This window comes from Alexandromys fortis, unplaced genomic scaffold, assembly GCF_014885135.2.
Source record: "Alexandromys fortis isolate MF-2015 unplaced genomic scaffold, M_Fortis_MF-2015_v1.1 scaffold_63, whole genome shotgun sequence".
NCBI classification, from domain to species: Eukaryota; Metazoa; Chordata; class Mammalia; order Rodentia; family Cricetidae; genus Alexandromys; species Alexandromys fortis.
Genome location: NW_026067953.1, coordinates 4,539,189 through 4,552,858, shown reverse-complemented (window position 1 = coordinate 4,552,858; position 13,670 = coordinate 4,539,189). Strand labels below are relative to the sequence as shown.

Sequence of the window (13,670 nt, the reverse complement as noted above, 5' to 3'; positions counted from 1 at the left end):
CTCCCCCCACTCCTCTCCCCCTCCCTCTCCAGTCCAAAGAGCAGTCAGGGTTCCCTGCACTGTGGAAAGTCCAAGGTTCTCCCCCCTCCATCTAGGTCTAGGAAGGTGAGCATCCAAACTGGCTAGGCTCCCACAAAGCCACAAAGTACTTTTAAATTTAAAAATTACATGTATCTGTTTGTTTATTTGGATGTGTGCTCTGCAGGCATGCAGAGGTCAGATGACATCTTGTGGGAGTCAGTGCTCCTGGGATCAAACTCAGGTCCTTGGGCTTGGTGGCAGGCCTTCTTCCTGCTGAGCCATCTAATCGTGCAGGCTTGCTCACTGGCTTGTACTTTGACTTTTAATGAATGAGGGATTCAGTTCAATACTCAAATTTTTTCTCTCTTCTTTCCCTCTTTTTCTTAAGAGCGGATGTACCCCAGGCTAGCCTCAAGCTCCCTCCTTCTATCTATGAGGATGACTTTGGATTTCTCATTCTTTTGTCCCCACCTTCTGAGACCTAGAAATATAGGTGTATGCCAGATATGTTATTTATGTTGTTCTGGGGATCAAAATTCATGTTTTATACATACTAGAAAGCACTATACCAACTGACATATATTCCAGTCCCCAACATTTTCAAATATAAGTAATCCATTTTATTATTGGTAAAACTTTTATATATCCTTATAATCTTAAAGTTTTACAGCTGGATAAATCTGAACAATTTCATATCTATACTTTAACATATTTTAACTCTTTATTTGAAGTTTTCTTAGATTTATCATTCGTGCATTATAAATAGCAAATATTGTAAAATGTCCATATTTATTGAAATTTGTTTTCTAAAGGCCAGAATTTCCTCCTATGTAAAATAATTCCAGGCAGGTTATCTCCTTTAATGTTTTTCTGTCTTTCAGTTTATAATTAGAAGAAAATGCACTTTATTATTTTGAGTATTTTAGTAAGAATGCTTATATTCCAAGACTGAATTCACTGCTGAATTAACTTCAATTTTAGGTTATAATTTGAAAAGAAGATAACAAAAAATATGATGGTTTAGACAATAAAGAGAAGCAGGTTGAGATGTAGTTCAGTGGTAATCATTTGTTCACTAAGCATGGAGCTTTTGGTTCATTTCCCGGGAGGAGCAGAAAGAAGTGCAAAAGAATTTATATAGGGAGCCGGGCGCCCTGGACTGGAGAGATGGCTCAGTGATGAAAGACACTCACTTCTCTTGGAGGTCACCCAGGTTTGATTCTCAGCACACACATGGCTGTTCACAGTTGCCTACAACTTAGTTCCAGGAGATACAGTGCCCTCTTCTGAACCTTGAGGGCTCATACACATATGCAGTGCATATATAGACACTCAGACACACACACACAATATGTATACATATATTACTTATATTTAATATATATATTAAACAGAGAACCTGGAAATACCCAGCCCTGACCCTGACCTCCAGTAACACTAACACACTCAAGGACCTTGGGTGATCCTTAACACTGAAAAGAAAGTAATGTGAGCCGGGTGATGGTGGCATACACCTTTAATCCCAGCACTCGAGAGGCAGAGGCAGGTGGATCTCTGTGAGTTCGAGGCCAGCCTGGTCTACAAGATCTAGTTCCAGGACAGGAACCAAAAGCTACGGAGAAATCCTGTCTTGAAAATCCAAAGAAAAAAAGAATTTATATAGGAAAGGATAAATAATGGTTTTATTTTTCCAGTGAAGTAGTGTTTTTAAAAAGTCTTTTAAAAAAGTTTTTAAAAAGGTTACACAGTGTGTGTAACCTTTCCCAGATTCCTATCTATATAGTTTATTTTCCGTGGGATTTGTCTAGGTGTTTTGCCATTAGCTGCCTGTCAGCTTCGTGTGTTTTGCATTGCTTTCAGAGGATATCAGTATTGAATGTTTACTTGCATGTAGCATATGTACTGTGTTAAATGTTATAGTTTCAGTATAACTTCTATGAAGATTTTTTCCACTCCAGAGCTTTGCCATGTATGAAGCTATGGTCCTCTCAGTGACTGCTGCCTTCTGTTCTCATACACATCTTGTTTGATGAGTTTAGTATTATTCTGATTTTTTTTTTGCCTAAATGCTTTTTTCTTGAAAGTACAACTTACCATATATGCTGAAGGATTCTGTATTTTTACCTTTCTTTCCTTTCCCCTCCTTTTTATTTCCTTTTTAATATTTAGCTTCAGTTCTGAGCTATTATAAACTATGTTCCTCTTATGTGCATAGTTCCATGTTTCCTAGGTATGCTTATTCTGGCTTCTGAGTGGTGACTTGACAATGGTTGTAACACTTGGATTTTGTCTTTGTTCAGCTACAGCCCCATCTGTGCACATCTGGGATGCAGTGAACAAGCAGACATTGTCTATACTAAGATGCTCCCATTCAAAGGGTGTGTGCTCCGTCAGCTTCAGTGCTACTGGGAAGCTGCTGCTGTCTGTGGGGCTGGACCCAGAGCACACCATTACCATTTGGAGATGGCAGGAAGGTAGGATTCTTTTCGTTTGTGTGATTAAAAAAACAAAACAAAACAAAACAAAACAAAACAAAGCAACACATACACAAACAAAAACAAGCCAACAAAAACTCACACGAATACTAGGACTGTATGAATGTTCTCTTTTAGCGTTTGCCTTAAGTTGGGAATTGAAGCCATTTTTCGCTATGGTCCTACCAAACATATAGCACACAGTTGGTAGCACTGTATGTGTGCCCTTAAGAAACCCCAGTGAGGACATAAGCTCACAAAACATGAAATAATGAAACCAGGTAGTATTAAAAATGATTTGCAATGATTTCCTTTCAGTAGAAACTGTGTTTTTGCTAATGATTTGATTAGTTCTGAGATATTTTAGTAAAAAATGAAAATTGTAAGGCATGGGGCACTTGCTTTTAATCCCAGCACTCAGGAGGATGACGCAAGAGGATTGCTGTGAATTTGAAACCCTTCTAGGGTTACATATCAAATTCAAGAGTGTATTGAGATCTAACCCAGAGCCTGGCACATGCTACACAGGTAATCTCTCACTGAACCACATCTCTTACCCATGAAACATACACATATACAACACATACCTACACACATATAAACACAATGCACACATGCATAAGCATGCATACACAACACACATACATGACACATACCTACACACAGATGCACACCATAGATAACACATACATAACACACACATGCTCCCCCCCACATATATAACATACACTCATATACACACACGCATATATAAACACACGTACATATACCCACTCATGCACGTATATACATGCATACACTCATATACATGCCTATATTCACACACATACATACACACATAAACATTCATATACCTATACACATACCCCCCTCCCCACAGCACATACTACATAGGTGATTTGACTTTGAACCACATCCATTACTCAAGAAAAGATGTACACACATACACATTCTGTTCCAAGACAGGGTCTCTCTTTGTAGCCCTGCTGGCTTGGAATTCACTGCGTTTACCTCCTGAGAGTCCTGGGATTGAGAATGGAAGACCAATAGAATGAATTCCCCAACACACTCTAGACAGATCATTTAATTTATATGAGGAATTAATGTAACTACATAGAAAAAGGTATGGTCTTTAAAATGGCCCCTAAATTGTCACAAAGAGCCCATAAACATGTGTTACTTGTAAAGATTTGTGTACCAGTGATTATAGGTCATATGATTGTTAAGTAGTAGAGCAAATATCAGGGCCTTCTTGCAAGCATTTGTGTTTGGGTTATTTTGTTTTGTTCTTAGCTATGCAATTTGAGGAAACTGTTCAGTCTTGGCAATTAGCTCCATTCTTATACTAACCTGTGAAATTTTTGTTGTGTCTTCTGTATCAGGGGCCAGAATTGCCAGCAGAGCTGGGCACAACCAACGTATTTTTGTAGCAGAATTTCGACCAGATTCAGATACCCAGTTTGTCTCTGTGGGTATAAAGCACGTGAAATTCTGGACCCTGGCAGGAAGGGCTCTTCTCAGCAAAAAAGGGCTTCTGAGCACACTGGAGGATGCCCGGATGCAGACGATGCTTGCTGTTGCATTTGGTGCAGTATGTCTGTTAAAATGCTGTGTGATGGTGTGTCTTGACTTGAAGTGTTTTTGCCGTATATTCATAAGCGCCATTACTATTGACTAGTCAGTGCAAATCCTGGTCAAGGATATGTCATCTTTAAAAAATCTAGTCCTTTTAGACATTAAGGGGTGAGTGACATTAAACATAAGAAAGCGAATGAGATAGTTACTGTCAAACGTGTGCACCCTCGGAACATTACCATCCTCCAAGCTTCATTGTCATATACTTGTCATGCTCCACAAGCTGCGATCTCAGACATCCTTGTGCTTCCTTGTGCACCTTCTGTGTGTTATAGTAAAAGAAAAGGAAACCAGGAAAGCCATGTTCAGTGTCTTCAGGGTGCTGGGGTTTAGTGTTTCCTTCGCTTTCTGTCACCAGAACCACTGTCCATCTTGTAGTTGGAAATACTCGGGGCCAGTGTCTGATCCAGGGGAGCAGGGAACTGAGTCCAGAGAACACAGTCCCTGCCCTCAGTGGAGTGTTCAAGAGTCTCTTGCTGTCTCTCATTCCATCCGCCTGGGTCTGTAGTAGTTTATAACCACTTCTCCTTTAATACCCTGCCCTGGCTAGGCTTTCCAAATTCTCTTCAAATTCTACAGAAAATGAAGTAGATTTTTTTAAAATGTGAAATATACATTTTAAGAAAGAAAGTTACAAGTTTAGAACAGTTGAACACACTTAAATATTTTTTAAAAAATGACTAACAATATTAAATAAATGGAATCTTTTGTTCATTCTTAATATAAGAGTATCCATTTGTTTCTAGAAAGAAACCCCTATTGGAATGATCCTGGCACTGGATCTGTCCATGTCTGTAGATGAACTTTCTTTATTCAAAGTTACTTTGTAGTCAAGTGCCCATTCTTGGTAAAATAAATAAATAAAAAGTAAGTAGTAAACTTAACAGCTATTACAAGAGAAAAATAGCTTTTTAATGTGTGAAGCAGTAGTGTGGCCAGGATATTTTCTCACAAGATAGCTTTATGTTCAGTTTAATAATTTTTCAGATGTCATGATGACTCCATGTTGGAGACTGGACAGAGAAAAGGAGAGAGGAATGCTGGTGTTCATAGCTGAAGTGTGCTCTAACTGCAGAGAGGCACCAAGTAGCGACTTTCCTAGATCTGCGGGAGTTAGTGAGGTCTTCGCTTTGATAATAGATTTATTTTCTGTGACAGAATTCTTTAGCAAACTCATTATTTTTCACTCCCTATTCCTAACCACCCCTTGTTTTCACTCTTAATGTTTAGTGACCTTTGGATTAGCTCTTGGACGACTGGAGGGCCCTGACTCAAAGAAAAGTGTCAGCTGGAGTTATAGTATTTTAGGAAAGATTTGTCCAAGGCTAGTCCCACTAGCAAAGGACAGATTTAGGAAAGGAAAGGCCCTACGGGAACTAAGCGTCACTCAGCCCCCTCTCCTGGGTCCAGTGTTGCCCACTCCACTTTGCATGTGCGTTGTCAAAGCAGGTGAGCTAGCATTCTGCTCACGTAGAGGATGACATCTGTTCGACCTCTCTTTGAACTTTTGATGAGTTTGTCTCCCCCCTTCCCCACTCCTTTTCAGAATAACTTGACGTTTACAGGTACCATCAGTGGTGATGTCTGTGTGTGGAAAGATCACATATTGTGTAGAGTGGTGGCCAGAGCGCACAATGGGCCTGTGTTTGCCATGTATACCACCCTGCGAGACGGACTGATCGTGACTGGCGGCAAGGAAAGGCCGTGAGTCCCCTTCATACCCTTACTGACTGTGTGTGCATTTGTGATCTACCCAAGGCCTAAGTTGGGTGTTCTGGCCTCCTCTAGGCTGCACAGATTAATTGCTCATTTACTTCTCCTTTGTTGCTAGTTATGTGTGATTTTGGGGTTCTCTTAATTCTTGTCTTAAATAATGTTTTTTTTTTTTACATTTTAGTTTTCATTTATTTTTTAATTTATTTTGTGCATGGGGGTGGAGGGAAGTATGTTCCCAGGACATGTGTAGAAATCAGAGGACAACATGTGGAAATGGATTCTTTCCTTCTACCATGTGCATTCCAGGGGTCAAACTCAGGTCAATTGCTTGGAGTCTCATTACCCACTGTGCAATCTTGCCAGCCAACTTTTGGGCATCTTAGATAAACTTGAACTGCAGCCAGAGTGCTACTTGTCTGAGATGGCCAAAGGCAGCTGTGCTTCTGATTAAGAATGATGTCCCTAGTCCTTGTGTGCCTGCATCAGTATTGCTGACAGGACATGAAGGGAAACCTTTACTTTAGAAGCCAAGTTATATCTTCATGCCCTATTGCCTCCCTCCCTGCGAGGTCAGAGTCATGGTAGTGAAAAAGGAGACAGAGAATGCTAAAGACAGTTTCTGAACTCATTCTTACACGACCTCAGTCATAAGCGTGAACAGAGACCTCTGTCTGCATTACTTTCAAATATCCAAACAGTAACCAGATCCTTAAAATTGATTTCTGGGCTGAGGTGAGGGCTCAGTGAGTAAAAGTGCTTACTCTATGTGCCTGATCTCCTGAGGACCAACCCAGTACCCACAGAAAAGCCGGAGAAGCCAGACCAAGGAGCACAAGCACTTGTAATCCTGGCACTTTCCCACGGGGAGAAGCCCATCCAGCTTGTTTGGATAAACTTCAGAGAAAGCCTATCTAAAACATGGTGGAAAGGCAAGGACTGACACCTGGTGGTGGAAATGTATAGAAGTCTGTGACCACATACATCCATGCACAGGAGCACAAACATACACCAAAAAGTAAATAATAAGTAAGTAAGTAAGTAAGTAAGTAAGTAAATAAATAAATAAATAAATAAATAAATAAATAAATAAGAAAGAAAGATCAAGGGTCTGGAGATCTGCCTCAGCAGTTATTAGCATGTACAGCTCTTGCAGAGGACCTGAGTTCAGCACAGCACTCATGCTGGGCAGCTCAGAACTACCTGTAACTCAGCTTCAAAGGATCCAGGGCCCTCTTCTGGACTCTGAGGGCACCTACACTCATACGTACACTACCCCCTCCCCACAGATATGTATGCACATAATTTAAAAAATTATAATAAATCTTCTAAAAATCAAATTAAAGCTGGGTATGATACATATCTTTAATCCCAGCACAGTGAAAACAGTGGCAGGCATATCTCTCTGAGTTCATTGAGGCCAATTTCTCTACATGGATAGTTGCCTCAGGGAGGCAATGAGACTGCCTCAAACCACTTGCTCCCTACCCCTACCCCCACCCCCCCAAAAAACAAATAAAAGCCATTTGCCACCAGTGTAGTCCTCTGGAAATTAAAAATGGACACACAGTAACTACAAAGTTCAGTTCTTTTGCTACAGATTGGCACACAGTTACCTACTGAGCACATATGGTCTGCTGTTTCTTTGATGGGAAGGTGTGTTTTCTCCTAAAGCAAAATGAAGGAATTATTTTTCAGTTTTTTTTTTTCAAGAGAAAATCCCATAAATGGCTTTATTTTATCCTTTGTATATTACTCCAAATACTTGTATTTCCCATAGCATCTGATTTTGCATACCTTTACTAATAGCCTGCTATAATAGGATATTTTAATAATTGTAGGATATTTAATAAATGTGCTGCCCTTTTGGCCTTTAAAAGTAAATTCTATGGCACAACATCTATAATGCTCTTTCTTGTTTTGCATTTCTAATGTTAGAAATTGTTTTGTGAACTAGGTGTGTGGCACGCGCCTTAAATCCCAGCACTCAGGAGACAGAATCAGGTGGATCTCTGTGAGGCCAGCCTGGTCTACAGAGTGAGTTCCAGGACAATTAGGGCTGTTACACAGAGAAACCCTGTCTCAATCCCCCCCCCCCAAATCTTGTGGGGCTGGTGTGATGGCTTAGCAGGTTAAGACATTTGCCATACATGCCTGGGGATGAGTTTAGTTCCCAGGTAAAGGTGGAAAGGGAGAACAGATTCCAAAGTTGTTCTCTGACCTGCAGATGCACACCATGGTATGTGTGTACACACACAATCTTTGAAAACAAAACAATCCTCTTTTCTGCATTTTCTTAATGGAGAACTATTGTGAGAAATTTATTGTAATATAAAGTGGACTAAATAAAATTATGCTTGTGTCAGAAGAAAATATTTCACAAAATAAAGTTTACCAAACCGGAAGCACACTGATAAATAAGTAAATATTATATATAAATAAATATTGCATATTTATTTATTATGAATTGTATGTATCCTTGACTGATAATTTAGAATACTAGAAGTTACAAATAGGGTGTTTAAAATATTCTGTTTAAAATGAAAATTATTGTAGTAGTCAATTATAAACACTTACTTGGGTTTTATTTTTATTTACCTAGGTCAAAGGAAGGAGGTGCAGTTAAACTGTGGGACCAGGAACTGAGGCGATGCCGGGCCTTCAGGCTTGAGACAGGACAAGTCACAGATTGTGTCCGGTCTGTGTGCAGAGGCAAAGTAAGGTGTCCCTTGAGCCAGTGCGATGCAGCAGAAAACAGAGAGCAGCTGTGCTGTGATCCCTGCACTCTGTAACTTAAAAACCTATACTTGATTTATAGGGTGCTGTTATGTCCACTTTTACTAATACAGAAAACTTGTGCCTAAGCGAGTTTTCTTTAAACCTCTGTATTGTCTTGAATCTTCTGATTGACCTATGGTAAGATAGGTTGAAAATCCTCACCACTGACTCGTTTTTATTAGAGCAGCTCTTTCCATGTGTCTCCAGCAGCAGCATTTCCCCATGCTACTGGCCATACCCTGCGTTCCTCTCTTAAGGACCTCTGTTCACATATGGCTAGGGTCTTGACACGTAATGCAGAAAGGAATGTCTGGGCAAGCCAGCATGAATGAAGTAGAGAAGGGTTAGCCGGGCATGAGAGCTCTTAGGATTTGGGAGTTTTTACGATACGTTGCCCAAAGGTTGCAGCTATGTTCAAGGTTAAACGGAGCTTGTTGTTTTAAGATTTAAGATATGTTTAAGATTTAAGATATGTTTGTTCTGTGTGTATGGGTGATGTTCTTACATGTGTATCTGTGTACTTTGTGTGTTCCTGGTGCCCACCAAAGGCAGCAGTGGACATCAGATCCCCGGAAACTATAGTTATAGATCATTGTGAGCTGTGGAACCTAACCCATATCCTCTGCAAGAGCAGCGGCTGTTCTAAAGTGCGAATCTAATCTGTATTTCTATCCCTTAAGCAAAGTTTTAAAATTAAAATTTACAAATTAAATTTTAAAATGAGCTAGTTTACTTATCTTAAAGAAATTCCCTTTGTAAATGAGATTTTAAAGTAGCTTATAAGATGCACTGTTTAGGTTTATGAGTGAGGGATGAATGCAGATGAAGTTAAACTCAAAGATCACCTATGTTGTGGTCTTGCCTTGACCTCCTGAGTGCTGGAATTACAGATGTGCACCAACACACTCAACTCAGCTATGGCACTCTGTGGTTATCTCTCAGAAAAAGGGATTATTTATTTTTAGAAAGTCTTACTAGCTGGGCACTGCCTTTAACCCCAGCCTTCAGGAGGCAAAGACATGTAGAGCTCTGAGTTTGAGGCCAGCCTGGTCTACAGAGTGAGTTCCAGGACAGCCAGGACTACACAGTGAAACCTTGTCTCAAAAAACCAAAACAACAGACAAACAAAAAATAAAGTCTTCCAGAATGTTTGGGGTGGGGGTTGTTTTCTGTTTATTGATTTGCATTCAGCAAAAAAGCCAACAAAACAAATCAAATACCTGAGTGAGGGCCTTCTTTCTCTTTCAGCTTTAATTTCCCCTATTCTGCTTCCTCTAAAAATAACAAAACCATGTCAGGAGGTGGTGGCACACGCCTTTAACCCCAGCACTTGGAAGGCAGAGGCAGGTGGATCTAGGCAAGTTTGAGGCCAGCCTGGTCTACAAGAGTTGGTTCCAGGACAGCCAGGACAGTTACACCGAGAAATCTTGTCTTGAAAAACGAAAAAAAAAAAAAAAACCAAACAAATAAAACCACCCCCCAAAGAAACAAAATCTCATACATTTCTGTGAAAACTGGTATGCACTTGTACTGTGTGCCTATAAATCAAATGCATGTGCTGTCCTATCTGTATACTTAAATCCTAGTTAAGTTTAAACATTCTTCTGCTGAGACAAGTTCTGCTGTGTAGTCTAGGCTGGCCTGGAGCTCGTAGTCATCACGCCTCAGCCTACCACGTGCTGGTATTACAGGTGTATGCCACCAAACTTAGCAGTTTACTTTTCAACTAAAAGATGAATTCTAGTTCTTTTTGTGTCTCAGTGCACTTTTTCCCACTCTGGAGGTCATAATATTATCATAGTCAAAGTCAAAACTCTGAATACTGAAGTGTATAGATACGTCACCGCAGAGAGAAGTTGTCTCTAGCTCAGACTCTACCATGCAAGTAGCCCAAGATGTTGCCATTATGTGTCCCTAGGAAGAGAAACATTTGTATGCGCTAATGATTACTTTGCAATTAGATTAGTTCAAAGCATGTAACTGTTGTATTGCATTAAGTGGATTGGTCCCTCTGTGTTTCAGGGCAAGATATTAGTTGGGACAAGGAATGCTGAAATAATTGAAGTTGGAGAGAAAAATGCAGCATGTAACATTTTAGTTAATGGTCATGTGGATGGGCCAATATGGGGACTAGCAACACATCCTTCCAGGGATTTTTTCCTTTCTGCTGCAGAAGATGGGACAGTGAGACTCTGGGATATTGCTGATAAAGTAGGTATATACAGTTTTTTAATGAGAGGTTACAGTTTTTAAGAAGTGCAAATCCTCAACTGCTAGCTTTAGCTTGATATTGAGGTTTGAGGAAAACTGGTTTCAACTGTAAATGTTTCCTGTGATTCTTGCTTCTTATGCAGAAGATGCTAAACAAAGTAAATTTGGGACATGCTGCGCAGACAGTGTGTTATAGCCCTGAAGGGGACATGGTGGCTATTGGAATGAAAAATGGAGAATTTATTATATTACTTGTGAGTTCTCTGAAAATATGGGGAAAGAAGAGAGACAGGCGATGTGCAATCCATGACATCAGGTTAGTCAACAGATGAAATAAATTTTCTAGTTGATTTTTACAATGACCAACATAAACTTAAAAAAAAAAACTTGCCCATACATCTAGAATAGGTCCTGACATGTAATTCCTTATTTATTTTTGCAGTATGGAGATACCCATGACCTGATGCCTTTGAGGCAAAGACTCTACTCCTTGAGCTACACCCCTAGCAATTATACATGTTATATAAGCTGCATGCTGGTGTGGTTATATTTAAATTATTCTTGCTAAATAAAAAAATCCTAATGAATATCACCTATCTTATGATACCAACTACTAGACGTGTGTAGTAAACTGCCTTACTGAGAACTGGTTTGTGCTGATAATATGAAAGCCAGCAGCCATCCAGAAGTTTGAAAACCAAGGTTAAAATACCTTTGCTTAATCCCAGCAAGGCTTCACAGGTCAACTGTGGCCTTCCTCCCCAGAGCTTCTCCTTGCTTTCCCAGTTCATTAATTCAGGCAATACTAAATAACTATTTGCCAGAATTCAAATTAACCAAACCTTTTTTTTTTTTGTGAAAGATTTGCCGTGTATATATGTAGGCACACACATACTACAGGGTGCACAAGTGGTGGTCAGAGGGCAACTTGTAGAAGTTGGTCCTCTCTTTCCACCATGTGGATTCTGGAGTCTGAACTCAGGTCTGGCAGGCATGGCAGTGGGAGACTTTACCTACTCCTGAATGGTCTCTGGGGCCTTTAACCCTTTCTTGATCTTTTCTTAGTGCTTAAACTAATTTTCATAGTAGCTATACTGGGTCTGGGTCTGTCAAAAATGGGTGTTTTCCACTGTAAAACACTTTTTATAAAAGAAATCTCAGGGCTTTTCTTCACCTCTCCACGTCTCTATTGTTACTCAACAAGACTCCTGGGACATTTTTCAAGACTCGGTTTGTACCCTATTGCTTCCTGTGACTGATAGAGGAGAACTTTTGTGATTTACCTTTTAATAAATATTCTTCCAGCTTAGAGTTGTCATTTTACCCTAACAACCCAAGTGAGCTAATTTGACTGGTATTTGGATATTAAGACATCATTTTTCTATCTTATTAAGTATGTTGATTTAGCAATTCTAAATTATTTTGAAGCCAGCTGAGGTGGTGCACACTTAATGACAGCACTTGGGTGGCAAAAGGCAGGCGGATCCCTGAGTTTAGTCTAAAGAACAGCCAGGGCTACATAGAGAAACCCTCACAAAACAACCAAACCAAACCAACTTATTTTAAAATTAGAATTGGAAGACAATATTTAGTATAAGCAAACTGTAAAAATCTTTACTGTTACTAGGCAAATGCAATCTGTGTGCTTGCAAGTTATGTCTCCTAGGTAACTTAAAGCAACATCAAATACTGATTTTTCAGGTGCTGGAGTAAGACCCTGATATTAAAAACAGTTGAACAATTACATGGGACCTAACGGTGTTTTTTTTTTTTTAACATTTTATGCATTCAGATTTAGTCCAGATTCCCGGTATTTGGCAGTGGGTTCTAGTGAGAATTCAGTGGACTTTTATGACCTAACATTGGGTCCCACCCTTAACCGAATCAGCTACTGCAAAGACATTCCAAGCTTTGTCATTCAAATGGACTTCTCTGCAGATAGCAGACATCTCCAGGTACAGCATCAATACTGCACCCCATTTCTAAAGATATTTGCTTGTACATTTCTTTAGTGTGAATGCATTTAAAGCCCTAGGGACTGTACCTGAACTCACTGATCTGTTTTTTTCTGTATTACTTCTGTATCCTGCTCTGTGAAATTGAACTTTACTATTTATGTGTACATGTTATGGGTTACATATTATAAACTATCATGCCCATTGCCTCAGAAGATAATTTGTGGCAAGTGTTTAGAATCTCATCACTCAGCAGGCATACCAACTATAGTAGACGATGGCCTCTGGTGTTTACTGCTGTGCGTATCAGCTCACTCTGCTCCTGCCGTTCTCACCTGCATCTCTTACCTTCCTTTCATGCTTTGACTTTTTACGTCCTCATGATGACACATAACAAAGGTATCTACTAATAATGGATGTTTCCTCTCGTTTTGAGAACAGGTTTCTAGTGGCTGCTATAAACGGCATGTCTATGAAGTGCCTTCAGGAAAACACCTTGTAGACCATGCTGCCATTGATAGGATCACATGGGCTACCTGGACAAGGTAAATAAACACTTCCTTCACTCAAATGATTTTTGAGGTTGGAGAAGTTGGAAATTATGGATTGGGAATGTGGCTCAGTAGCATGAACAAGGCCACGTTTGAGCAGAAAGCAGGAAACCAGCCTAGGCATCAACTTTGTCCTAGAGTATGGGAGGCAGAAGTGATTCAGGGTCAAGGCATGTTTGATCTACATAGCAGATTTGTGGCTAGCCAGGGATATATTGCATGACCGTCTCAAAAACAAAAGTAGCAAAGTCTATTTTTGAATTATTGCATGATGGAATACATGACTTTGTTATCCTGTCTTGAATTTTAACAAATAAATAGTATGTTGATTC

General features: G+C 39.8%; 1 protein-coding gene across 2 annotated transcripts in view; it reads left to right on the top strand.

The window, feature by feature from the left end:
• The window catches only part of Eml5 (EMAP like 5), a 120,097-nt gene that overhangs the window by 102,131 nt on the left and 4,296 nt on the right, over positions 1–13,670 (top strand). For both annotated transcript variants that reach the window (XM_050151402.1, XM_050151401.1), the window contains 9 exons: positions 1,060–1,062; positions 2,322–2,495; positions 3,878–4,086; positions 5,677–5,834; positions 8,446–8,560; positions 10,644–10,832; positions 10,976–11,148; positions 12,625–12,787; positions 13,229–13,332. In XM_050151402.1, coding sequence (XP_050007359.1) covers positions 1,060–1,062; positions 2,322–2,495; positions 3,878–4,086; positions 5,677–5,834; positions 8,446–8,560; positions 10,644–10,832; positions 10,976–11,148; positions 12,625–12,787; positions 13,229–13,332 — 1,288 coding nt within the window. The remainder of the gene's footprint in view (positions 1–1,059; positions 1,063–2,321; positions 2,496–3,877; positions 4,087–5,676; positions 5,835–8,445; positions 8,561–10,643; positions 10,833–10,975; positions 11,149–12,624; positions 12,788–13,228; positions 13,333–13,670) is intronic.